The sequence below is a fragment of the Meriones unguiculatus genome, chromosome 9 (assembly GCF_030254825.1).
Source record: "Meriones unguiculatus strain TT.TT164.6M chromosome 9, Bangor_MerUng_6.1, whole genome shotgun sequence".
Lineage (NCBI taxonomy): Eukaryota > Metazoa > Chordata > Mammalia > Rodentia > Muridae > Meriones > Meriones unguiculatus.
Window position 1 is genome coordinate 11,786,554 of NC_083357.1, and position 26,422 is coordinate 11,812,975.

General features: G+C 47.0%; 1 protein-coding gene across 1 annotated transcript; it reads right to left on the reverse strand.

The window, feature by feature from the left end:
* Nucleotides 1-374: 374 nt before the first annotated feature.
* LOC132656556 (anthrax toxin receptor-like) lies at nucleotides 375-25,991 on the reverse strand. Its single transcript, XM_060391687.1, has 16 exons — nucleotides 25,747-25,991; nucleotides 17,355-17,426; nucleotides 16,144-16,215; nucleotides 14,294-14,375; nucleotides 14,177-14,210; nucleotides 13,178-13,257; nucleotides 13,029-13,097; nucleotides 12,687-12,764; nucleotides 12,533-12,593; nucleotides 10,546-10,650; nucleotides 9,130-9,199; nucleotides 8,501-8,579; nucleotides 7,038-7,334; nucleotides 6,519-6,554; nucleotides 5,475-5,603; nucleotides 375-524 (listed from the first exon to the last, which is right to left on the reverse strand). Exons 1-16 carry the CDS (start codon nucleotides 25,989-25,991, stop codon nucleotides 375-377), a joined length of 1,659 nt encoding a protein of 552 aa, XP_060247670.1.
* Nucleotides 25,992-26,422: the final 431 nt, after the last annotated feature.

Consider the following 26,422-nt stretch of genomic DNA (forward strand, 5'->3'; position numbering starts at 1 on the left):
GAAACTAGAGGCCAGGGTCATAGGTTTCAATAGATGAGAAATCTAAATGCTTTTCTTTATAAAATTGGAGGGAGGAGACTAAAATAGCCTTTGTAACTCAAAAATTGGGAGAAAGGGTTTTATAGAAATGTTTTCACATAAACATATACCCTGTGCCTTTGGGACAGATAAAGATGGAGTTATTAGAAATACTAGTGGGCCTTGTTCTAGTCACCTGACACTAGAGAGTCCTGTTCTGGCAGGTACTGCAGAAAAACATCTCAAGGAGAGCATCTCATGCCAGATTTGCTATTGAGTAACAACAAGTTCCAAAATATTATTTCCTTTATTAAAATCCTGACACCAATACAGCAGCAAAGACCTCTTAGTTTTGGCTATGCAGCTCCTCGGAGGTCCACGGCGTAGATGGGAGTGACAGCAGGGCTCTGGGAGCCCAGGGAACCATCTGCAACCTGGAGCAGCTGTCTAGGAGATGGTGGCACTGACAGCAGGAGGCTTGGGGCAGGTCCCAGGTGCACTCTTGGCTTGGTTCCAGGAAAACAATGGAGTTACAGGGCTCCTGAGCACAGAGGGCCTGCAGGAGGTCTGAGGGGATGCACTGTGCCAGCAGGAGAGAGGAGAGACAGAACAATGAGACACCACTGCAAGCACGCCCTGAAACTGCAGTTGCTTGGTTTCGTGATGGAGAGCACCGCAGGGCAAGCTTGGATGACCCTTCTCCACTGGGTCCTACCCTCCCACCTGCATGCTCCTTCCAGATCTGATGCAAATAACAGAAGTCTGAGTGGCGTGGGGACCTGGTAGACCTGCAGGTTCTGACCTCGAGAAAATGTCTCCCTGAGCCTTACCCAGCAAAAGGATTTCTGTAAATGTGACTAAGGATTTGGGGGTGGGGTGGCATGCTAGAGATGGGAGAGGAGCATATGCAAACTCCAGCAGGAAACAATGCCAGGGATCATATGGGCAGGGGCTCCTGGAAGGCTCTGCCTTGCTGGCTCTGTAGGTAGAGAAAGGGATTGGCAGAATAAAAGGCTCAGATACTAGAGGTCAGAAAGGGCCAGGGAATGAATGGACACTCCCACAACTTGGAGAGCAAGTACGGGTTCCTGGAAACAACTTGATTTTAGCTCACTGCAGTCATTCCATACTTCAGTGTGCAAAGTCTGTGAGAAATACAGGGGACTACACATGCTCTATGGAAGTAGAGGTGAGTTCAGGATTATTAACAGGTAGGTTGAGCCACAGCTATTCAAATGGAAGGACACTGTTTTCTCACATAGCAGATGCAAGTAATGTCTTGGGTCAAACAAAAGAAGACAGATGGGGGCGATAAACAAGTGGTTCTCAATATACCTCCCTCTCAACCCAGAGGGTCTCTACCTCACTCTTTGTCCCACCCCATTCTACACAGTCCTAGGATTTCCCCCAGTGCACACCAATTTGGAAGCCCTGAGCCACACAGGCTCAGTTCAATTCACATTTGTCTGTAGTTCCTCTTCCAGCTTTTTGTGCCCAGATAACCATCTAGAGAGTCTTTATTGGGTCTTTTACAAAGCCCCCCATGTCATTCCAAGTCAGATGAGGGACTGCTTCTAAACCTCTCTCTGGTCTGCTGTCTATGGAAAGGGATCAGTAAAATCAAATGCTGCTAAGTAACCCTTCATCCATTTACCCTCCCCATAACAGCAAGTGGATTTTGCTAAGGGATGCAGGGTGCTCAGGTGTGAAATAATGTGTCCCAAGGTGGCCATGAGAGTGAGCTCCAGCAAGTGGAGTGCACACAGGAATTGTTGGTAGTGTTTTTGAAAAGGCCCCCTTCGGACCCTTCTTCCCTCTTTCTCCCCTGGATACTGTTGTGTTTATTGGAGCAAACACTTTGTGAGGGTGAGAATAAGTTTGGTTGCTTAGAGAATTGTTAGATTTCCCCGTGCCTGCCTGGCTAGAGATGTTACAGGAAGCCATTTAGACCAAAACATCCTGGGGCACTAAGCTTTCTCAAGCCACTGTCTTTCAAAATAAAGCCCCTCTCATGACTCCCTTCTCGTTGGTATTCTTGATGCATTTTATAACAGGTTGCAGGCTGTGGTGGTTTGAAGAAAAATGGCCCCCATAAGCCCATACGGAGGGAGTGTACTATTAGGAGGTGTGGCCTTGTTGGAGTAGGTGTAGTTTTGTTGGAGGAAGTGTGTCACTGGGCATCAGCTTTGAAGTCTCAAATTCTCAAGTTCAGTGTCACTGTCTCTTCCTCCTGCCTGCTGATCCAGATGTTGAACTCTGAGCTACCTCTCCAGCACCATGTCTGCCTGTGTGCGACTATGCTTCCCAGCATGATGGTAACAGACTAAACCTCTGAACTGTACACCAGCTCCTTTTAAGTGTTTTCCATTATAAGAGTTGCCATGGTAATGGTGTCTCTTCACAGCAATAAAAACCCCAAGGCAGAAGTGATGGTATATTCTTGTGCAATCAGTTGAGGCCTGAGAGTTCCAATTGCATCAGTAGTCTGAGGCTTATTACATGAATTAGCAATATCCTTATTGTGTATGCAGGAGAGCCCTGGCTGGACCATGTGAAGCCTCTGTGGTCGGGGTAAACCCATCCTCAATGATATTCAGTTCATGTGGTATCTTAGGGTTTTAGTGCTATGAAGGGACACCGTGACCACAGTAACTATTATAAAAGAAAACGTTTAATTGGGGATGGCTTACAGTTCCAAGGTTTAGTCCATTATCATCAAGGAAGGAAGCATGGCATCATGCAGGCAAATGTGCTGGAGAAGGAGTTGACAGTTCTGCATCTTGATTCAAAGGCAGCAGAAAACTGTGTCCACATTGGGCAAAGCTTGAGCGTAGGAGACCTCAAAGCCCACCTTCAATGACACACCTCCTCCAACAAGGCCACACCTACTCTGACAAGGTCACACCTCCTAATAGTGCCACTCCCTATGGGCCAAACATTCAAACACATGAGTCTATGGGGGTCATACCTATTCATAGCACCATATGTGGCTTTGCTTAACCTGTAAAGGGACTGCCATGCCCACAATCCATGATGGGAGGCTCCACCTGGGCCCTGTCAATGGATTCTTTAGCCTCTAGGTCGAGTTGGCCCTTCATCCACTCAAATCTGAGCTTCCTACTTTGTCTGGACCCCATTATGCCCTATGTGCCTGTCTGTCTTCATTTTCACAGAAGCTCCATAGAGTATGCAGAAGACACTTAATTGATGCTGTCACAAGCATGTGTGTGACCAAGGATCTAGATGCTGCTGTCATTCCTAGGATCCTCTCTTACTAAGGTTACCCCATCTCTCCTTCAGACTCCACCCTGATGTCCTCTCCAGTCTCTGTCCTACTATCTGGACACCATCTGGGACAAAACAGCTTCTCTGTGGCCCAACAAATATAATCCCGAGGCTTTTGAGTGAGACCACCATCTATTCCCCTCCTTGCCTTAGGTTCTACTGCCCATTCAGGCTTCAGGCTCCCTCTCAGGCTGACTCAAGTACAGCTCCCACTCTCCATGACTCCACCTACTCTTGAATCAGTTCCTCACAGAAACATCCTCCAGGCATCCTCTAACGCCAGGCTTCCAGTTTAGGCATCCACAGTAGCAACTACCATCCAGGCCCTCAACCCTCCTCTGTCTGGCTAGATCTTTCTGCCCTTCCCTGCCTATTTTGCACATCCAAACTCATCCATTCATCTATCCTCCCTGACCAAGCCTTTCACTCTATTCAGTATCCATCATGTCACACACTGCCAGGCTGAAAGAGGCGCTCTTGTCAAAAAGTCCAGATTACATATGAGAAGCCTCTTTCTGCAATGCTGAAGTAAGGCAGTGTGTCACTGGCTCTGACTGAGAGTCTCTCCTCCTCTGTCCCTCCCTTTTACCTTCCCTCCCTTACACACACACACACACACACACACACACACACACACAGAGAGAGAGAGAGAGAGAGAGAGAGAGAGAGCCTCTATTTCCTTCCTAAGACCTTGAACTTTGCCACATGTCACATTCCCAGCTCAAGAGCAACCAGAGAAGCTGCAGACCTTAGACTGGAGAAGGCACAGGAGACTTTGCATTCCACCTTCCTCCAGGCTCAGGAAAGGCTTCACACCCCACTCTACCAACCACCGTCATGGAGACCTAGCCTGAGCCTAGGAAGCACCATTAAAATGATCCAGACCTGAAGTAACCCTGTAAGAATGACCTTATTCACACCCCCTACATCCACATAGAAGCTGGGAATGGTGGTATATGTTTTTAACCCCAGTGCTGAGGGGAGCAAATCCCATGATATCTTTGGCAAACTATCCTAACAGAAACACAAAAATTCTTGTCTCTTAGGACTCTGTTGCCCAGAGAATTCTGAGAAAGAGCCCAAGTGTGCTTCCAAGAAAGGATCTTACAACTTTGAATGCCTAGGATTGTCACTGTGAGAGCCAGTTTCAGAATCTGAGACAAAGTAGTGTTACTGTGGGGGGAGAAGCCCCAAAGCTGGCTTTGGAGATGTGTGATGGCAAGCAGAGACCTTTAGGGGAGCCATGATATGGGCACAGACTAGTGGGAACAAAGAAGGCTTATACCTAGGGCCACACGAGTAGAAGCAAGTAAGCAGCCTGTGTCTTGCTCAGTGGTAGGTGACACAGACCAAGGCAGAAAGCATAGAGGGCAGAGTCTTAGCTCTAGGGATTAGGAACCTCACAACCTCATCTCTAAAGTTCAGATTCAAAGGCCTGGTGTGATGGGTGGAGCCCTCAGCCCCTGTGTGTCAGGCTAGGTCTATGGCCAGTGGCCTTCTCTTTCCCTAGAGAACCCGTGTTGTCTGTGCTTCATGCCATAGGCAGGACTGGGTCTCAGTTAGCCTGAGAGGCTGCAGAGGAATCAAAAGCTTCCAGAAGGAAGCAGAGCTCTTCACAGAGGCAGGACCAAGGAAGAAGAAGACAAAGCCAAGTAGAAATCAGAGACGAGAACCAGGCTGCTGCCAGGCCAGCTTCTCCCTCCTTCAGGCCTGGACCTCCCAGGAGAAGGAAGGACACGTGGACTGTCTGCCCACCAGAGGTCAACTCTATTGGGTTCTTGTGACACCTGTTAGGGTCTCCACATCAACCCTTTCCTTCCTATAACTCTTTGCCCCATCTTGGCCATAGAACCACTGAGTCAGCTCTTTTCCACGTGCCCAGAGAACTTGGAGTTAGTTGGTCCAGGGCTTTGGACATTCTCCAGTTTCCGTGGTAGGCAAAGGCATTTTGGCTGCTCTTTCTTTCTTTTCTTGTCTTTCTCTCTCTCTCTCTCTCTTTTTTTTTACTGTCCCTAGATTTGTAAGCCTCTTTGTCATTCAATATATCTTGACTTACCCACCTGCATCAGAGACACTATCAGATCTAAGAAAATGGCCACATAGCAGTTCAGATCCTGTTTCCTAGAATTGAACCCTCCCACACACAGGCACTCCCTGTGGGGTGCTCTCACCTCTGTGTCACTGCTCACATACACACAACAACATTCACAGCAGCAGACGATCACAATGGGGGAAGGGTCCTCAGGCGGTGTGGGTGTCGGAAGAGACGCTGGCGGAGGGGGCTGTTTCTTCTCTCTGGGCTGATAGGAAGGAGAGAAACTTGTCTGGTCCTTGTCTGTGCCCTGCACAGCACCTGGCACTGTGGGGCCAAGCAGCTATTGTTTGGGGATGGATGAAAGGATGTATCCCACACTGTGGGGAGGTCTTCCCACAGGAAGAAAGGCAGAGAGCCCTCTCCTCAGTTTTCAGATATGGAACTTAATAAAGAATAAGTGCCCTTGGCTCTCCCGAGTCCAGCCTTGCTGGCAGAAGTCTGGCCTGGTTGCTGTACAGTGGGCCAGCACTAGCAGGCAACTGTCCCTTCCATCTGTCTCTGGCTGCAGAGTCATCCTCATCCAGGCCAATATGCAACCACCAGGACAGGGAGGCTGCTCCCATTTCAGCCTAAAGCCAAGCTGCACCTGCCCCAGCCTCTCTCTGACTTCTGGTCCTCACCAGATGTAAGCCACAGATGCTTCCCCACCGTTTCCTGTGCTTCCCTGGGGACATCCATCACAGGTCCTGGCCAGCCTGGACTCTTTCACACTTCTTATCCCTCAGGTCCCTAGGCTGATCCCAGCCACCCCTTCTACCCTGCCAGGTTCCAGGGATGAAGGCAGATCCACAGGAGCCAGAAGACCTCCAACATGGGGATGGGAGCCAGGACCTAACAGGATATCCTGTTCTCAGAATCCCAGCTGCAACCTCAGCATCATAGTGCTTTGAGGTTCCCTGAAAACAGCTGCTCATGAGGAAGCAGCTCCCCAGGATGCCAATTGTGTGGCCAAGGCAGGAGGTCCTAAAAGTCTGGTAGGGTATAGTCTTTGAGTGATGTCACTGTGAGCCCCTTCCTGGACCCTTTGAGATCCTCTGCCCTTCTTCCTTCTTGAATACAGACAGGGCCTTCTGATGTGTCTTTTGAGGGTCATTGTCCTAGCATTGAAGGCATCACTTACCTGTGGTTCTGGCTTAGGCAGCTCCTCCTCGACAGGCTAGAGGGTAAAAGAGACAAAAGAAGCTGCTGTGCGTAGAATGGGCTCTGCCTCAGCTCTGCAGACAGAGGACCCTAATCTGGAGCAGGGATGCACATATTCTGGAATCTATTCAGGTGCCCATGTCTGTGCTGCTGCGCCCGCAGCAGGGCTCCACCTTCTCTGCAGGTGGGGCGCGATGAGCTGGCTAAGGTGCTGATCCAGGAGAATCCCTGCAGCTGAAGCACTGCATTCCTTGCTCTAATCTCAGGTATCAGAGCCTACACCCCTTCCCTTCCTCTGACAGGTTTGCAGTCTTAGTCTCCCCTGACCTCCATGCTGGCCTCGGCTTTTTCTATTGTCTGCTTCCCCAGGTCAAGATGGAACCTGAAAGTTCTGTCTTTGTGCTCCGTCATCCCCGGGTCATGATGCTACCTTGTGCCCATGCCTCTTGAATGGAGGACATGTTCCTGAGACCCAAGCTGAGCAGGCAGGGACACTCACCCGATGACAGCACAGCTGCCAGAAACAACCAGCCAGCAATGTAGTCAGCACCAGGAACAGGATTATAGGAGCAAAAATGTATCCATCAATGCTTGGCTTCAGTACTTCTGTGGTGGGGCTTTTAGTTGTCGGTAGAGTTGCTATGGTAGGTGTGGTCTTGATAGATGGAGTTGTGGTAGTTGTAGAGATAGTCGTGCTTGGAGTTGTGTGTCTCCTAGTGGTGGGTTTAACTGTAGGTGGGAAAGTTGCACCCTGTGAGAAGGAAAGGTTATATGCCACCACCTCCAGAAATACATCCTGCAGAGACCAAGGGCAATTGTGCAAGGGCCTCCTAGGTGTCTACTGCTTGGCTTTTCATCTCTCTGCTCTCCCTCATATTTCTGGGCTTCTCAGAACTGATGGAACAGCAGAGAATCCCACCTCTGGCCCTGCTCTAGGGCTTTTGCCAAGGTAAGAATGGCCCAGTATCCTTCTAGAGTCTGAGGATGGTGGCCTTCCCTGTGACTTCAACTAACACTGACCTGGGCTCCTGGTGACCAAAATCTCTCGGAGAGGCTGCAAGCCTGAGATGTGCGGGACCAGACTAAAAAGACCTCTCTTCCCACCTCCCAACTCTATGCCCCAGGGCTCACGTTTTCTCCCTCTGAGCCCCATTTTGTACCTTAAACAGTGCCCATTTGCACGGACACTTGGCAAGCTCAGAGTTCACAGTCCTGGCTCAGGCTCAGGCCACAGAACTTCAGGATGAGGACTGCTCCCCCAGTTGCCTCTTAGAGTGGGCTGCACCCTAACCCAACCCTACTGAGTCAGAGGTTTGCTAAGCATAAGAGGCTGTAGAGGAGGTGCCTGGGACCCAGTAACTGCTTCATTGTAAGCAGAGACTACTTGGAAGATGTCAATGATTGCTGCTGGCGGGGGCTGAAGCTAGGCCTTCTCTGCCTCAGTGCTTATGTCTGGGAATGTTAGGGGGTGAGTGCCTACCAGGCAGCAACCTGAGTCCAGCCTCCCAGCTTATGTGTGGATAAACCTAGAGATGCCGCTTAACTCTGTGGGGTTCTTATCAGCTGAGAGAAACTTCCTTTTCCTGGACAGACTCTCATGTCACATTCACTGCACTGGCCTCACCAAATAGGGGCTCCAGAGCATTTGGGGGACCACATTAGTGGCTGGGGCTCCAATTCTTGTCACACACACACTGGCTGCAATGGTGAAGCTTGTATATTACTGGATCTGGGATACATATGTGGAAGTGCCATTTGCCCTAGACATCATGGACAGGCCCTAGCAGACAGCTTGGTACATGCTTCACTGGTCCTTCAGTGGGCTGGGCCACTGAACTTGCTTGTGTGTTTAAGCTTCCCTTGGGGCCTGCCTAGGATCCCTCTGCTCTTTGACCTACCAGCTAGATCTCCCCAACCAGAGGATCTGTACAGATACGGTCGCATCCCCACCCAGGTACTCACACATGTTTTGCTGGCAACGAATAAATTTTTATTCATGAAGTTTTTTCCATTGTCCAGGCTGAGTTCAACAAGGATCATTCTAACACAGAGACAGACATTGAGAAACAGCCTGGCGACAAGGATCTTGGGCTTGGCTCAAGAAATAACCCCAGTTCTCATGCTTATACTAAAACTCAGGCCCTCTAAACTCTGAAGAGTGGATTTGTGGGTAAAGAGCGCTCATTTCCCAAGGAACTAGGAGTCAACCTCTGCAATGATATGAAGGCCTGCTTATTAGACGCCAAGAGGCCCGTATAGCATTTGGCCTTTGTGCCAATGAGTTAAGGCATTAGGGATGTATGCATACTGTCACCATGCTGACTTGTACCAGAGTTTGCTGTCTTATCTCAGAGAGATAGTTAGAGAACAAGTTCTGGCCCTTAGCCCCATCATCTCCTGCATCCTGCCCTCAGTAAAGCCTGGGCACTGGGCACCGCTAAGCATGGACTGGGCCATGTGGGAGGGTACTGGAGCCCATATGCAGGCAGATAGATGCTCTACAGAAGAGGGGACAGCTTACATTCCACACTACCCTGGTAAACACTGACCACTGGTCTCTTCCCTCAAGGCCTCCAATAAGGGCCACTTACTTTCCTGGTTCACCTACAATCGGCCCAGGACACGTAACAGTCGTGTTGGTTAAATTGAAGGCTTTGAAATCTGAAAGAAAATGACAAAATTACCAGTAGATGTGTCCTTCCACCACTGTTGCCCTCTACCTGAAGAGCTGATGGTCTGACTAATAAGCAGCAATCTCCCCGCACCTTCTTCAATCCAAAGACTACTGGTGAGCCCCAACTCTGCTCAGCACCCCAGCACCAAACAGCACTCTGGTGCCCAGCAGAAGCAGACCCCCTGCACCCCAGAGCTCACCTATTAGGGACTGAGATCACTGTTCTACATTCATAACCTAACTGAACATGTGCACACACACACATACACACACACACACACACACACACACACGCACGCACATGCATGTACACACACACAGACGCTCACACATGTATATGCACACATATGGGGTGGGGAGATTTTGCTTAGAAGAGAAAATATGTGACATTTGTCTTTCTGTAGCTGGCTTATTTTGCTTAATATTTTGATCTTTTATTCATTCTCCTGGAAGATGGCATGATTTTAATTTTATGTACAGCTGAGAATTCATTGTGGATATATGGAGATAGTAAGCAAGATAAAGAAATCGGACAGGGAAAGGGGAGAAAAGGATTTTTAAATGCATGAAAAGAAAAAGAAGTAGAAGAGTAGAGAAGAAAGTATGGACAAGGGAGAAGAAAATAGCATCACATTAGTAAAAAGGATTAAAAACAATAATGAGAAAACTTGAAAACAATAACATAAAAATTACATAAGTGTAAGGAGGAAAATAAAAAATTAAATCATGAAAAATGTATTAAAATGAAAACAATGAAGTCAAAATATTACTAAAACTATGGTAAATATAAAAAAAAAATACAGGAAAAAAAAGACTGCCCATCACCCCTATAAAATCTATAGGCCACTGAAGAATACTGAGAGGGAGAGAGAAGGAGAATTCCTCATGCAGGAGCTCCCTAACGGATTGTCTAGTGCCAAGTACCCTGCCCTGAAAACAGGTCCATCCACTGAAGGGATTCAGCAGTAGGTTGGTTATACCCATGCATATGGATCAATAACAATTAAAGAAGAGGAGGCCAGGAATTTGAGAGGAAATGACTTAAAGGAATTATCTAAAATTAAAAATAAATTAAAAGGTTGCCCAATAATAAAATACATAAGAATTAGATGAATGTAGGACAGAAAATAAAATAAAATAAAAACATGATAAAAAAAAAAAAAAAAAAACATTAAGTTTCAGAATGCTGGTAAAAGTGCCAGAGAAGGAGCCGGTACTCCAGTTATCTTAGCCAGGTCCCTCTTTTCACTTGAACACACTACCTGTAACCCCAGTCTCCAGTAGGACAGTCAGGGTGGGGAGACTTGACCGAGAGAACAGTGCCCCCCCTTACCTGTGAAAGTCTTGTTTATGTCCATGAAATGGAACCTGCAAATAACATCTTCTTTCCTCATGGCAAAGTCAAAGCCTTTTCCACGAAGCACCACGGGGGTTGATTCTGTGAGGACAACATTCGAACTATGAGGGGAGCTCAGTGCTCCATTCTTGCAGATCTAACGTTTTAGGGCCATCCATTGCCTAAAATGGCCTCCGACGAGGGGGAATCTGTATTGGTTCCCACTTGCTGACAAACCCCTCAATCATAGCAAGTGGGGATGCTCTCTGACACTGGTACCAGGATACAGGAGATACAGCACAGGATGTATCCCACAGGAGCTCATCACTGTATCCTGTGCACTTCAGATACCCAAGGATAGTTGACCAAAGACTCTCCTCCTTCTGCAGACTCCCTGGAACACAGGTTGACTCCAAGCTGGCCTTAGAAAAGAGAGCCCATTCTGCTTCATTTGGGGTTCAGCCTCTCGCCTGGACTTCCCTCCAAACAGGTCCCCTGTATGGGGCAAGTTTGCATAGGAGAACCAACAGTTTAACAAGTCCATGGTTGAACTGATGTCTGGAGGCACATGTCTCCTTGGAAAGAACTCATGTTTTCATTTGGGGCTTGTCACAGATGCCCAGACAACAAGGCCTGTTTGTCCATGGGACAATCAGAAAACGTGCAGCAGTCAGGAAGGCTGCTTGCCTGGGATCCTTTTCCCAGAAGCAGAAGAGAGTCTATAAGGAGGGAAGGCTTCTTCCCCTCCACACAGCAATCTCCTCTCTCTTACACAGGATGGGGAAGGACAAAGGCCCACATAGAGCCAAGAAGCAGAATAGAAATACCATGATCAGACTCTGTCTCTAGCACCTATCATCTTGTAGACAGACAGTGCACGTGTCACCGCTCTATCCTTTGTCTCTAATCTCCCTGACAGCCTGTGCATGCCATTTCTATCCATCAGAGGGTACACTGTAACCCCTGAGACACACAGCACTTTGTCCTAGGCTGAGTGTCATAGGTCTCACAGAGCTTGGATGTGATCATATCCATGTCTGCCCAAACCTATAGTAGGGCTCCATGGGACAACACAGATGTCAGATTCCAGCTCCTAGGCTGAAGGCAGCAGAACAACCCAGGCCTCCATGCCCCGGTTTCTTTTGCAGGATACAAAATCCGGCATGTGGAGACCAAGCCTGAATGTGCCATGATCCTGGCAAAGAGGCCACTTTCTCCCAGGACCATACAAATGTGCAACTTCTGCATGCTGACCTGGGAGGTCTCACCCGTGTCATCTCCAGTCCTTGGGGTTAGGTATCTACCATTTCAGTGCTGAGGTGAAGTAAACATGGCTGTCTTTGTAGACGTTTTGCAGTCGCAGAGATTCCCTAGTGTAACAAGTAACAGAGTGGCTAGTCTCTGTTCCCAGTTCTTTCTCTTCATTCCTCAACACGATTGCCATGCTGCTGTCCTCATTTTGTGAGCGTCAAATGCTTGACTTTTCTGGAAGTGGTGTGGGTCCATCTTAGTTTCCCTGAGAATTCTGTACTCTTTTCCTAGCTTAGCAATTACACTTTTGTGATGAGATAAATAAGCAGTAATTGTACACACACTTCTATGCCATCACAGCATGTACCTTTCAGATGCACGTTGTAGTATACACAAACCCTAGCCACCCCATGAATGTTCATCCTCCACATACACACATATATCACTTACTTATATTCCAACACACACCCTTGTCCATATACACACAATACATCCAAACATGCACACCATGTATCATATGCCCACACAGTCTCACTAAATAATAATAACATAACACACATACACATAGAACACACGCCCATATAAACCACATGCACACAAAACTTTACACACCACCCAGAAACTGATATGCGTGCATGCTCATTGTATGCATATCACTCACACACCACCAACACATGTATGCACACACAACACATTTGCCTGTCTACAACACAATGGTCCTCTCAGCTCTTACCTCTCATACATATAAAGCGTGTATCTAAAGATGTAAGGGATGGACAGATCTTGGAAGCTAACTGGAATATAGAGAGAAATAAATGAGGTCAGGAAGAGTTAGCTTCAGTAATCCTGCAAGGTGTCATGCCCCTGCCTGTACCCATTGCACTCACTGGGGTAATGAGGTCCGTCATGTCCTCAACTTTCTTATTTGGAAATGCATTTTCTGGTTTCCCTGCCAGTCCTTTTATCTAAAAGAGAGAAGCGACTTGAGCCTCCAGCCAGGAGCTATTTGATTCAACCATGGCTTGAACACTGGCTTCTGCCCACAGCCTAGGCTTTGGAAACAGAAAGCTCCCTCATCACCCCACCTGGAGCAAGAATCTCAGTCAGTCTGCCTTACTGCAGCAGTGGCCACCTGTTGCCCATATCCCCGGGGAGAACGAGAGGACTACCTCTGGGAGGGTGTTCTTCAGCTGGGGCTCAGAGGCGCACGTGGCCACCTGGACTGTTACCTGATCTTCCTCAGATAGGCCCAGACCCACACTGTAAATGGTCGTTCCCATTTTCCGAATGATATCAACCTAAGAGAGAGAAAAAGTTGATTACAAAGCAGCGAAGTGTACAGCACGGAAGAGATGCAGCTGAAGATGGCTGGGCTCACCTCTTCCAGTGAATAATTATAGGTAATATCATCCAAAGGGCTGAAGAGTACAGAGATGATCATGCTGGGACGGTGGACACCTGCAGGAAAGCAAGAGTGACTTGATGCGTGAGTTTCAAGGAAGGCCTGAAGAACCTCTAGAACTCCCACAGGCTAACAGGCCTAGCCATACCCAATGCATACCCAGTTTTCTCCACTCCTTAGCCACTTGGGTCAGGAGTCCAGACCCAGAACCCACTATTTGATATTCCCTAGAGTAAAAAGGAACTTTGTTCACTACCTATTCTACAGTAGACAGAGGGGTCCAGGAGCAGCCTGTGGAGGTAGATCAGGGAAGCCCAGTCACTGCTCAGCTTACCCTTGAGAACTGGAGCATCAGGAAAACCCTCCTGCTGAGGATGCTCAGTGGAGCAAGTAGAGGCTGGCGCTAACTCTGGGCACAGCTCTAGAGAGGTGTCCACTTAGTAACAGTGGGCCCAGCCCACCAGGACTGTATGTCAGAAGGCATTACACAAGGAACTCCACATCCCCTCAGAATCTTTCCTCATCCACTCGAACCTATTCTGGACAAAGGCTATAGGCCTACATTCCAAGCTATGTGTTCCTGGCTCTGCATGACCCCTTGAATTACCTGACACATGGGCCCAGGAGACAGGTCAAAAGAAGAAAGACTTGAAAAGGGAAGATCTGGTAGCCACTGAGCCCTGGTTTTCATGTATGGGTCACTGCGCTTTGCCCCTTTCTGTACACAAGCCCATCTGTAGGCCAAAGACCTGAGCATAACCAAGACCCACACATAGCCATAGGGGGCCTCCTACCCTTCTCAGAAGAATCACAAACACACCACTGCTCATAGGGGTGTGCAGGCTCAGAGAAGGGACCCCCGGATCTTTTTTAGCACTAGATAAGAATTAGCAGAGGCCTGGGGATCTGCACGTGGAATTTCCAGGGAAGCCTGGCTCTATGGGGACCCACCCAACTAAAGTACAGGCAGCTCACCTCCTGAGTTGACCTTTTTTATCTGTTTATTTGCCTGCAAGGAAACAAAGGAAAATGGGAGACACTGTGAGATGAGCCCATGGCACTCAGCCCATAGATGGGTCTAGCTCTCCACACCTTCCACAATCCTTGGAAAAGTTCTTCATGTCCTGCAGGTATAGTGTTCTTCAGTCTTTGAAGACCCTTCTTGATTTCTTCTCTGAAAAAAAAAAGAAAGAAAGAGAGAAAGAAAGGTAACATGAAGGCCACAGAGAGTGACAATATGAAGCTGAAAAGGTGACATTTAAGTTTCAATGGAGACACTAGGCTGTTGGTGATGGCGGAAGAGGGTACCAGGCAAGAGGCCAGATTATTCTTTCTTCTCTGAGTCTGTCTCTGATTACAGGAGCACAAAGGAAGCTTTGGCCCTGAGTAGGAGAATAGGGGAAGTTCTCAGCCAGTGTCTGAGCCAAAGACTCCCAATGGCAACACTGGTGTCAAGGTCACCTTTCTTCTGAGCAGTCTTTTACTCACTGGGTAGGGCTTAAGGGAATCCTATCAGCCTGCTGAGGCACTGCTTGGCTCCCATCCTCACTGTCACAGAGCCCTGGCCTGACTCCCTTCCCTCTCGCTGGTAAAGGTGAAAGCCAGTCTACTTAGATGTGAAGCCAACTGTGAACTCCACAGAGAAGCTCCCTACAGAGAAGTCCTGAACCTGAGAGTTCAGCTCCGAGGGCTGTCCATGAGCCATTTGTGTTATTCTCTAAGCTAGAAGCAACATGGCCTGTCAGGGGCTGTTAAAAGAGAACATTCTGAGGCAGGGCTAGGTCTGGTGGCTGTTCTGGGACAGGAAGTGGGATATGAGGATAATCCAATGTGACAAGACTGCACAGGCACAGCAAGATGACTCACAATTGACTCTAACATGGATTCCTATTGGGCACAAAGAGAGCTTGACATGAGCTGAGCTCTGAAGGCTTTATGCCTGGGCCCAGCCCAGCCTACAGAGTAGGAGGGTAACACCTGATACGCCCAGTGGGGTCAAATCACAGCCTGCCAAACCCAGCCTAAACCCCACCCATCTGCCCAGCCTCTACTGCCTCTCTGGGCTTCCTACCAGAATCCTTTCATAGATGTCCCCTCAGCTGCCCCAAACCCAGTCAGGTCTCTTTGAACCCAAGCCACAGGCCACATCAGATACTCCCTGGACTCCTGGAGCCAACAGCCCTGTTCCTCTTCCCAGGCAAACCAAATCTGTCACCTCCAGGAACCTGTTCTCTGTCACTCACTGCTCCTGGATTTTCTCCTAAGCCCTGGACAGAGGTTTCCTAGGCCTCCACACACCCCCAACCCTAAATGCCCATGCCTGTCTCTCTGTTACTTTTGCTCTGTTTGGATTTCCAAGCCAAATAGTCAGAAGTTCCCAATATCCTTTCTCGGATACACTGGGGACAGGTGGGTCACCGCCCTCTGTGGTACCCATATCTGCCTGTAGTATAAAGGTCACCCTTAGATTCATGTTCCCACCCTGGGATTCCTTCATTCCAGAGTGGGACTCAGCTGCTTTTTCCTGGACCTAGAACCTTCTCGTTCCCAGCTATCTCTCTGTCCATTGACCCAGGCAGAGGGTCATCTAGTCCAACAGGCTCCACACAAGCTAGGGTTGTGTAGGAGATCCACCTATCTGCTCCACCACCCTCCTCAATCTCATGTGTTGTCATAGCCGGGTCCCAGAGAAGATTCAAGAGTGATAGAAGACAGACACAAGAAGGTGGAAATCTTCTGGAAGCACAAAGTTTTGGGTTCCAGTGGAGCAGGAATTCAAGGGGTTGTTAGGTTACAGTTAGCAGTGGATATCAGTATGCAGGCATGGAGTGACCAGCTGCTGTGGACACATGTGAGAAGACACCCTCATGGAGGTTGCAAGCCTCAGTTCCATGAAGGGCCTGGAATATCAGGCTTGTATTAGCTTTCAAATGAACACTTACCTGTTCCCAGTGATAGGCAAGATGATGTTGCCTTTACAGGAGAAGGAGATGAATGACACCCGCAGATCCTGGCTGGGAGGAAGCAGGTGTTTATGAGATGCCACTGCCGCAAGGTGATGTCATCCAGATGTCGAGAAAGGTATTCAAACAAAATTCTCTCTTCCCTAATCTCATCACTTCCACTTTGAGGCCTTATCTAGTAGGCATAGGGACTTTGAATAAATTTCATGAAAAATTCCTTACTCTATGAAAATGTGGCCCCTGGGAAAGAGAGGCAAGCCAACTCGACCCCTTAACTCAATCCCTCTGCTAGAACACACACACACTCATATGTGCTTACACCCATACATGTATACACACTCACATACACACCCACCCATGCTGAACAAGGAAGAAGACTCCTTCATAAGAACCTCACTCTTCCTCAGCTCTTGACGACTACTGCCATCTCAGCCCAGCTCCAAGGAACTGATATTCCTCCCCTTTTCCCCGTTCACTGCTCTCTACCACAGGACCCTCACAAACCCATCCAGTAGCCCTGACTTAGTTCCTTAGTGACTCATCCCTAGTTCCTGATTCAGTTGGATCTCTGTCCTGATCTTGTTCGCTAATCTCCACAAAAATTCTACAGCCACCTCATAACTCACACTGGAAAATCTAAGGCCTGGCTTAGTAAATCCCTAGGTCCTTGTTTCCAAGCTGACCAGCCCTCCCCTGAATTACCTTCACTCAACAGCCTCAAAGACCACCCTAATGGTTGCCCTGTCCTTAGCATCTCCATTATTGGAGTTATCTCATTTCCACATTCCCTTGGATACTACCCTGCCTTCCTCTAGAGAGTCATTGCCTTTTCCCGTATCCTTCCGAGGCTTGTTGCCTGTTCTTTTCTTTTGACCCCAAGCACTCTGTAACCAAGTGCTACTTACTAAGTTACCAATCAAGCTCCCTACCCTCCCTGGCCTTCCAAGCCTCAGGGCTCCTGGAAGATGGATTCTGCCCGTATGGTACAGCTAGATCCCAGGCAGGAGCAACAGGCTGCAGACACCCCATGGAATAAGCGTACTGTGTCCTCTGTCTGGCTCATCGCGCCAGCCTGGGGCTGTGCTCGCTCTATGAGGAACTCTTGCGCCTACCAAATCCAAGAAATATGTCCTCTGCATGGCTCGACATGGCCCCTGCATCACAAAAGAGCCTGCGGTATCAAGTCGTACTTTGATAATCTCTGCAACATATCCTCCACAAACTGGGAAACGTAGGGCCAGCCGCGCGCCATGCGATCAGACCTGAAGACAAAGGAGACATCCTTCAGTGAACAAAAAGTTCCAGTGCTCCTTCCCACTTTCTACCTTCCCAGCCTTCCATCTGCTTCCTTTACAAGCTGCCTTGTCACCAATAGTGCTGACCATACTAGAAGAGCCTGAGAGGTAACTTTCTTCAGGGCCAGCAATGGGCAGAGAGTGGCTAGACAGCGCCATCTGCTGGAATTGAAAGGCCTGCATGAAAAGACATTTAGAAGCTCAGTACTGTGGCAGGGTCTGTGTGGTATTGAAATAGGGGAGGATTTCTTGTTTGGAAAAGCCTGAGTGCTTATCTGCATTCTGTCTGGGCTCCCCACTTGCCTTGGTTTTCCAGCCCCACTTCTCACTTAATACCACTGTTGTCAGAAGTCTTTGTAAGCCATAATCCATGCCTGAGCCATATTATCTTTGTCCTTTTTGAGTTTTTGAACATCAGATTTGCCTCAACAAATGCAGATCCTTTTTCATACCTGTGTACCACATGCACTCTTTTATCATGACGTTTCCCCATTTCCAAATTCTCCCACATTTCTGAGCATCCACACAGAGGCATTTTCTCTGGGAAATGGGCCTTAGCTGTGGTTGTGGGCATGCAAGGCTGTTTTGAAGCCTAGCCTTCTTACTAGCCTACAGAACCCAACCACCCTGGGCTGAGAAGGGCTCCTCCAACAGATGCTGCCTGGAAAGGGCAGCTGGAGGCCCAGCCACTGCTGTCACGACATCATAGTGCCCTCTCCCCACATGCAGATAGTGGGGCAGGGCTATCCAAAAGAGAAGATTCCAGGGCTCTAAGACCAAAGACGGTCTTAGAGTCTTCCACTTTGACTCTCAAATTCCTGCTCACAGTCGCCCCTCCCCGCCTCAGTTCCCGAATGGAAAGTAAGCAGATGAGGGAAGTTGGGGCTTTGTGGCCTTCCATCGAGTAGGATTCACATTGCACCCACATCCCAGAAACAATAACTTTTGCAATCATATACCTCTCTGCTGAGCTTCACATCAAGGGGGAATAAAAAGTGTCAGGTGTGGAGGGAGGTGGGTGACTACCCAGTGGCCACCTGTTCTTTCTGAAAGCTGAATCCTGGAGTCGAGGGGATTTGAGGCTGGGATAGCCTCTGATTTTGTTGGCTCGTGTGTTTTGAATAATGTGTGTGTCAGGAGCACCTATCGACAGATCCTAATTTTGAACTCCAGTGATGATTGTGCCCATGTATGCGGCCTCCCTGAATGCCGTGCTCACATGTGTACTTAGCACTGAGCTGGTCACTTTTTGCTGTGATAAAATATCTGACAGAAGCAACTTTAAAAAAAAAAGTTTGTTCTCATTAGGCAAGTACAGAGGCAGGATCATGAGGCAGTTAGATCACAGTCGGAGAACAAGGAGACAGGGATGCCCTGCTTAGCTTGCTAGTGCCTCTGTCTTCGCCTGAGACAGCAACCCATGAAATGGTGTTGCCCATATTTAGGTGTCCTTTCCTCCTTAGTTAACCCAACACAGAAACTCTCTTGTGCGTGTGTGTGTGTGTGTGTGTGTGTGCGCGCGCGCGCGCGTGTCTGTCCAGAAATGTGTTTCCTAAGCAAGCCTGTCAAGTGGGTAAAGTTAACCGTTACAAGTCCACCCCTTGTCAACTTGACAGCAAAACATATTACTTTTCATCTGTAACTTCCTCCTTTCCTTGACAGCTCATGGATGTCTCCGAGCACAAAATGCATTCTAACTTCAAAAGCCCTATGGTCTTTTTAACAGTTCCAACACTGCTCAAAAGCACAGGTGAGTAATCTTTTCAGAGACTAAGCCAGTGGGCTCCAATAACCGTTAAAAGCAAATAACACATTTTTAACATGTAGCAGCCCAGAGTAGAGATTTGCTGTGGTGAAGAGGAGGAATGGGATCACAGCAAGGAAAGATAAAGACTAAAGCAAAGCTAAAGCCCAGAAGGGCGAACATTTCTAGCATCTGGGGTCTTAAGAGTCCTGGAATCTTCCCCCTTGGGTAGCCCTGACCCACTAGCTCTGCCATCTTCAACACACACAGCCTCTCTTTTGGGTCTAATCCATGCTTGCAGCTTTTCTCCGCACATGCCCCTTGGTTTTGGCATCACCAGCATCCTGGGGTCTTCACTGAAACTTAGACTTCATCTCCTCAGCTTTGTGTACTCTGATCCAGCCACATTTTGTCTGGACTCAATGTTTTTCTAGATGGCTCTATGCCCTGTGACCCCCCAAAGCTTGCATCCTTTGTGCCTACAAAACGGTACTACACAAATGATGCTGCCATGTGCTGTTGCTAGCTTGCTGTGAAACCTTGCTTCTTTAGATCATAGCTCCAACTGTCTTTGTGTACTGATCCCAGGGAAATACTTTAGTAGGTGGTTGTTTTCAAGCAAGGAACTACTTCAGTGGCAATGTCAATTTAGACTCCTCCCTTTTTGATGAATTTGTAATTTCAGAAGACCTGGCCTTTGGTGGGTAGGGTCTTGTCCTTGGGCATCTTCCTTATTGCTTCAGGGCAGAGCAGAAGGTTTTTACTTAAAATGGTAGTATTTAGATAGCAGCTGCTTTCTCAACACGCACCTTGTCTGCTGCACTGGCCTTATGAATCCCAGGAAAGACAATACCCACTGTCCCCTAACACCTAACACTCCTTAAGGCCTGCCCAACAGCCCCAAAGAGCAACCCCCAGGGACTCCATATCCCATCCCACAACTCCAGCAGAAGACTTCTGCTTTACCAAAGGCCGCTCTGTACTAGGAACCCCAGTGACATCACAGGTACTTGGAAGCACAGAGGCAGCATTGACACCCCAAACCCCAGAAGCCACACTGTCAACCAAAACCCCAGCAGAGACACCCTGATGAACTGAAGATTCAGTGCTCACCAAAATCTAAGGCCACTCAGGCCGGAATACCAGAAAGGAAACAGAAACCAAGGGGAAAAAACATCCAACTAACAAAGATAAACTCAGAAATCAGAACCTAAACCTATGATAATCCCAAACCCAGATCACAAGAGGCCAATATAAGAATATAAAAGGATATAAAAGGCCAATGTAAGAGTATAAAAGAAATTTCTCCTGCCACATAATAATCAAACACTAAATGTACAGAACAAAGAACGAATATTAAAAGCTACAAGGTTAAAAAAAAAAAGGCCAAGTAACATAAAGGCAGACCTATTAGAATTATACCTGACTTTTCAAGAGAGACTCTGAAAGCCAGAAGGACCTGGACAGATGCCTTGAAGACACTAAGAAACCACAGCTGCCATCCCAGCCAGACTACTCTACTCAGAAAAACTTTCAATCACTGTAGACTGAGAAAACAAGATATTATCCATGACAAAACTAAATTTAATATGTATCTATCTATAAATCTAGCCCTTACAGAAGATACTAGAAAGAAAATTCCAATCCAAGGAGGTTAAATACATTGAAGAAAACACAGAAAATATAATTTCACACCAGCAAAATCAAAAGAAAGGAAACACACACATACACAACCAACAACAACAACATTAAAATAACAGGAATTAGAAATCATTGGTCATTAACATCTCTCAACATTAGTGGACATAATTCCCAAATAGAAAGATGTGGAAGCAGGATACATCATTTTCTTGCATATAAGAAACACACCTCAGCATCAAAGATAAACATTACCGCAGAGTAAAGTGCTGGAAAAATTTTTCCAAGCAAAAAAAAGCAAGCTGATGTAGCCTTTGTAATATCTAACAAAATATATTTTCACAAAAAATTAATCAAAAAAAGATGGAGAAGGACACTTTGTACTCATCAATGAAAAAAAAATCCATCAAAGTGACATCTTACTTCTGAACATCTATGCCCCAAGACAAAGACACCCACATTTGTAAAAGAAACATTTCTAAAGCTTAAATCAAATATTGAGCCCCACACATTAATAATGGGAGACTTAAAAATCCCACATTCACCAATGGACAATTCAACCAGACAGAAACTAAACAGAGAAATAATGGAAGTAATAGATGTTATGACTTAAATGGACCTAACATATCTATAGAATGTTTCACCCAAATACAAAATGCACACTCTTCTCAGCATTCCACAGAACCTTCTCCAAAATTGACCATATACTCAATCACAAAACCAGTCTCAACAGATACGAGAAAATTACAGTAATCCCCTGTTTCTCATCAGAACACCATAAATTAAAACTAGACTTCAATAAAAACAGAAATAACAGAAAGCCTACAAACTCATGGAAAATGAAAAACTCTTTACTGAGTGACAACTAGGTGAAGGAAGAAATAAAGAAATTAAAGACTTTCTACAATACAATGCAAATGAATATACAGCATACCCAGACCTATAGAACATGCTGAAATTGGTGCTAAGAGGAAAATGCATATCACTAAGTGTCTTCATAACAAAATTAGAGAGCCCTCATACTTGCAATGTAACAGTATACCTGACAGATCTAGAACAAAAGAAGCAAACACATCCAAGAGGAGTAGATGGCAGGAAATAATCAAACTCAAGGCTGAAATCAATAAAGTAGAAACAAAGAGAACAACACACAGAATCAATGAAACCAAGAACTGGTTCTTTGAGAAAATCAACAAGACAGACAAACCCTTATCCAAACTAAAAGGCAGAAAGAATATCCAAATTAGTAAAATCAGAAATGGAAATGGGGACATAACAATAGACACCAAGAAAATCCAAAGAATCATTAGGTCTTACTTCAAAAACCTTTTACGCCACAAAATTGGAAAATTTAAACAAAATGGGCAAATTTTTAGATAGATACCACTTACCAAAGTTAAATCAAGATCAGTTAAACAATTTAAGTAGTTTAAATAGGCTTATAATCCCTCTAGAAATAGAAGCAATCATTAAAAAGTCTCCCAAACAAACAAACAAAAATGCCCCAGGCCACAATATTCCTCTCACAATCCTAAGATAAAGTCAAACACAACTGGCAACAACAACAACAAAAGTCAATGAAATGATTCCTTATAATATTCTGCAGTACACACAGATTGGTACTAACTGTCATCAGAGAGGCTTCACCTAGCAACTGATGGAAACAGATACAGAAACCCACAACCAAATATTAGGTGGAACTCAGTGAATCTTGTGGAAGAAGGGAAGGAAGGATTGTAGGAACCAAAAGGATCAAAGACACAACAAGAAAACCTACAGAATCAACTAATCTGGGCTCACAGGGGCTCACAGAGACTGAACCAACAATCAGGGAGTCTGCGTGGGTCTGACCTAGGTCCTCTGCATATATAATTGTGTAGCTTTGGTATTCTTGTTGGACTCCTAACAATGAGAGCAAAGGCTGTCTCTCTTATTCTTTTGCCTGCTTTTGGGACCCATTTCCTCCTACTAGGGTGCCTCCTCCAGCCTTGATATGAGGGTTTATGCCTAGTCCTATAATTTGATATGGCATTGCTGAAGCCTGCCTCCATGGGAGGCCTGCCATTTTCTAAAGAGAAACAAAGAAAGAGACGATGGTGGTGGTGGAGGTTGGGGGCTGGGAGAAGAGGATGGAGGGGAAACTGTGGCAAAGATGTAAAAAGAAATCATATAGTCCAGTTTATCACAGCAACTATCCCAGTTCTCAGCAGCTGTGAGAAAAATTCCTGACCAAACGTTTTATTGTCTTAAGGGTATTGCCTGTCATGGCAGTAAGAAAGTCATGGATGCAGAAGCATGGAGCCGTTGGGCACATTGTCCCCACAGTCCAGAAGCAGAGAGAGATTCATGCTGGCTAACATCTTGCTTTCCCCTTTTTCCCTAGTCTCAGACCCTTGGGATGGTGCTGTCCAATTTTTGTTAATTTGTGTTTTATTTATTACAACTTATTCACTTTGTATCCCAGCTGCTGCCCACTTTTAAGAAGAGTCTTCCCACATCAGTTAGCCCAATCTAGAAAATTTCCATATAAACATGCCCTGAGGACTGTCTCCTGGGTGATCCTAGGTTCTGTCAAGTTAGCTGTCAATATTACCTATCAGAGTTCCACAGCCAAGCGCCACTCCCCACTTTACACCTCCTGCTGCCTCTGCCCTGCTGAAGTCTTCACAGAGAGGATGAGAAAACACAGTGCTACATGATCCCAACACCTTTGAAGCTATGCTCCTCACAGCACCCATGCGCCTATAGAGAAAGCCTGTGATGTCAGCTAAATGTCACTCTACTACAGAGAACAAAGAAAGCTCTGAAAGGAAGAGCCAGTTGTTACGATTTTCTAACCAAGTACGGGTGAATCTAGAACTTTCTCCGGACCCCATGTACTGCTCATTGATCTTGGTGTACTTCATTTCAATTGAAGCTTTGCCGCTGAAAACTAAACACAATGCAGACTTTGCTTTGGGAAGCTCCCGAACGAACGTGCGGGATATCTCCTTTAGCCTAACAGATGACAGGCTTTCTTTCTGGTTTTGTCCCTCCATGAAGAGTACCTTCCCACAAAGGCTCACAGAGACCCAGACTATCTATCCTACTCACAAACTCTGGAAGTTTTCAATTTGAGATTATATTGAAGAAGGATCCGGATTTCAGAACTCAATACAAAATGAGGGTTCAAGGTCAAAGGGAAGAAAGGCCCTGTAACATAGAGGGCCTTAGAACTTCCAGAACGTTGGCCCATTTGTGTGTTAGTGCTGATCTTGACACACTGGTCAGAAGGCATCTGAGGGTGCCTTTTGTGTTAAAATCTGAAACCAAAACATCATAGTGATTTAACCCTGATGGAGGGAAGGAGGTGGGACAGAATCTTTCAGGAAAACCAAGCTATGAAAAATCGAATAGATCTATAAACCTCAAACAGAAACAGAAAGTACTTGGTATAATACTGTTCGTACAAACAAGGCCGTATTATCAGTAGAAAAAAAAAAATCTAGAAGACTGGCATGTAACTGCCGTGAGGGAGTGGAATCAAAATCGAGGAATTTAAGGAGAGGAGGACCTCCCCTATCAGTGGACTTGGGGAAGGACATGGGTGGAGAAGGGGGAGGGACAGTGGAATTGGGAGGGGATGAGGGAGGGAGCTACAGGGGAGATACAAAGTGAATAAACTGTAATTAATAATAAAAAATAAAATAAAATTTAAAAAAGTGAGGAATTTGACAGACGCCTTGAGTTGTTGCAATACTTCCTCACTATAGCACTGGACATTAAATTTACCCTCCTTCACTTGTGAGCCAGCAAGTTGTACAAGTGAAGAGGGCACATGAATAGGATGCACAATTAATGCTTTTTCACACTCCCTACCTGTGCCCACAGCCTTTCCACCCATCACAGAGAACGGTGCAGTCCTTATTACACCCCACAGCGGAGCTCTGGGGATGAAGGTCGGACATGCATCAGGATGACAGTTGAAAAGGACCACTCTATAGAGGGACTGGCCCGACAAGACTGTCAGCCCCACAGGGCATCCCTCACCTGGGAGATACCAACCTCAACACAGCTAAATATCAATGGGACAAGATGTGCCTGATGTTTTCAGAGGTCCATGGCCTGAACAGAGAGGAGTGGCTAGGGAGACTCCCAAAGTGGCTGGCCTGGCTTAGAAGCTAGGGGATAGACCCATGTCCCTTCACCCACCAATGTTTCAGAAGAATAAGAGAAATGAGACGATCCAAACCTGGCATGATAAGCAGAGCCCAGTCTAGAAAGCATAGTCTTATCCCTACCAAATGCCCTGGTCACTTTGCTACCCCAAGAGTGCACTCCAACAGAGAAGAGCCAGGACCCCACAGACCAGACTATTTGAAGATGCAGGCACTTCGGAAAGTCTAGACAGGGCTTCTCCAACCTTCTGCTCTGGTTGAGAGGGCAGAAGTCCTACCCTAGCCTACCAGAAAGTTCAGAGAAAGGAGTCTAGGCTACCTCTCCCAGCCCAGGTCCACAGCTCTCTCTTTCCCTGAAGAGCCAAGAGGGACATAAGAACTAGCCCAGGCTACCCAGAGCCACACCAAAGCAAATTCCTCATAGGGACTGTCACTGGCTCTTGCTGTAGGAGAAAGAAGTTGGCTGCCTAGGGTAGCCAAGCAAGGCTACTGGGTAACAGTAATCTCTGCAGAGATTCTGAGTGGGCTGCTCAAATGGCTGAGGACTCAGTTTCTAACAGCCAGTGAGCTGTGGACAGCAAAAATCCAGATAGAGGAAAGATGCTATGGACACAGCCATCAGGAAGTCCTGTGGTGGCCTCCCAGATTTCAGGAAATAAGTCAGTCACAGAGGTTGGGTTCTGACCACCCACCATGGGCCCTACAGAGGCTGGGCCTTCCATGTCTTTTGTAAAGAAAAGCCACTCACTTATCCAAAACAAAGTAGATGTCAGGTGTGGCCAGGCATGGTTCCTGATTCGAATTCCTTTGGTGCCGTATATGCCTTTTGTTCTGGTCTTCATGATGATGGAAAGTTCTGGAGTCCACGCCAAGTCCACGGTAGTTTTCCCAGTCAGGGTACATGTATAGGAAGTTCCCTGTGCTAAGCAGTGATGGGAGTAACATCAGTGGGAACAGTATACAATGCGGTACCTGGGGGCAGAAGCGCAGCATTTTCTTGATGGTCCCCGATAGGCTACCCACAGGCCACCTCTGACTTCCTTCTCCAGTGCCTCTGCCTGTACTTTGGGACAATAATCCTGCGTCCTCTCACCAACGCTCACTGCTTCTCTCCACTTAGAGCACAGGGACTGGGGACATACTAGCTGCTCTGGGGCATCCTGCCTCTCACTGCCTATACAGCCCTTCCCCCAACACCCTGGGGTTATGATGAACAGGAAGGTTGACATGGTGACTTTGTGACCTGCCCCTCTGCTCAATGCCCTGCATGCTGACAGTGCCAAGTGCCAGTCACAGGACCTTTGGTGTGAGATAAGGCCTCCTTATTCCTTACCTAGCCAAGGAATCCAGACATTTCGTTCACTGAGACTGTATTTCAAAGTAGCTAAGATCACAGGTCATCATGAGTGAGGAAGTCCAGGTGG

Coding starts and splice junctions, on each gene's coding strand:
- LOC132656556 (XM_060391687.1), bottom strand. CDS start 25,991: ATGCTGCGCTTCTGCCCCCAGGTACCGCATTGTATACTGTTCCCACTG. Junction 14,211..14,293: donor TTTTCCAAGGATTGTGGAAG/GTGTGGAGAGCT, acceptor GTTTCCTTGCAG/GCAAATAAACAGATAAAAAA. Junction 9,200..10,545: donor CATAAACAAGACTTTCACAG/GTAAGGGGGGGC, acceptor ATTTTCTTTCAG/ATTTCAAAGCCTTCAATTTA.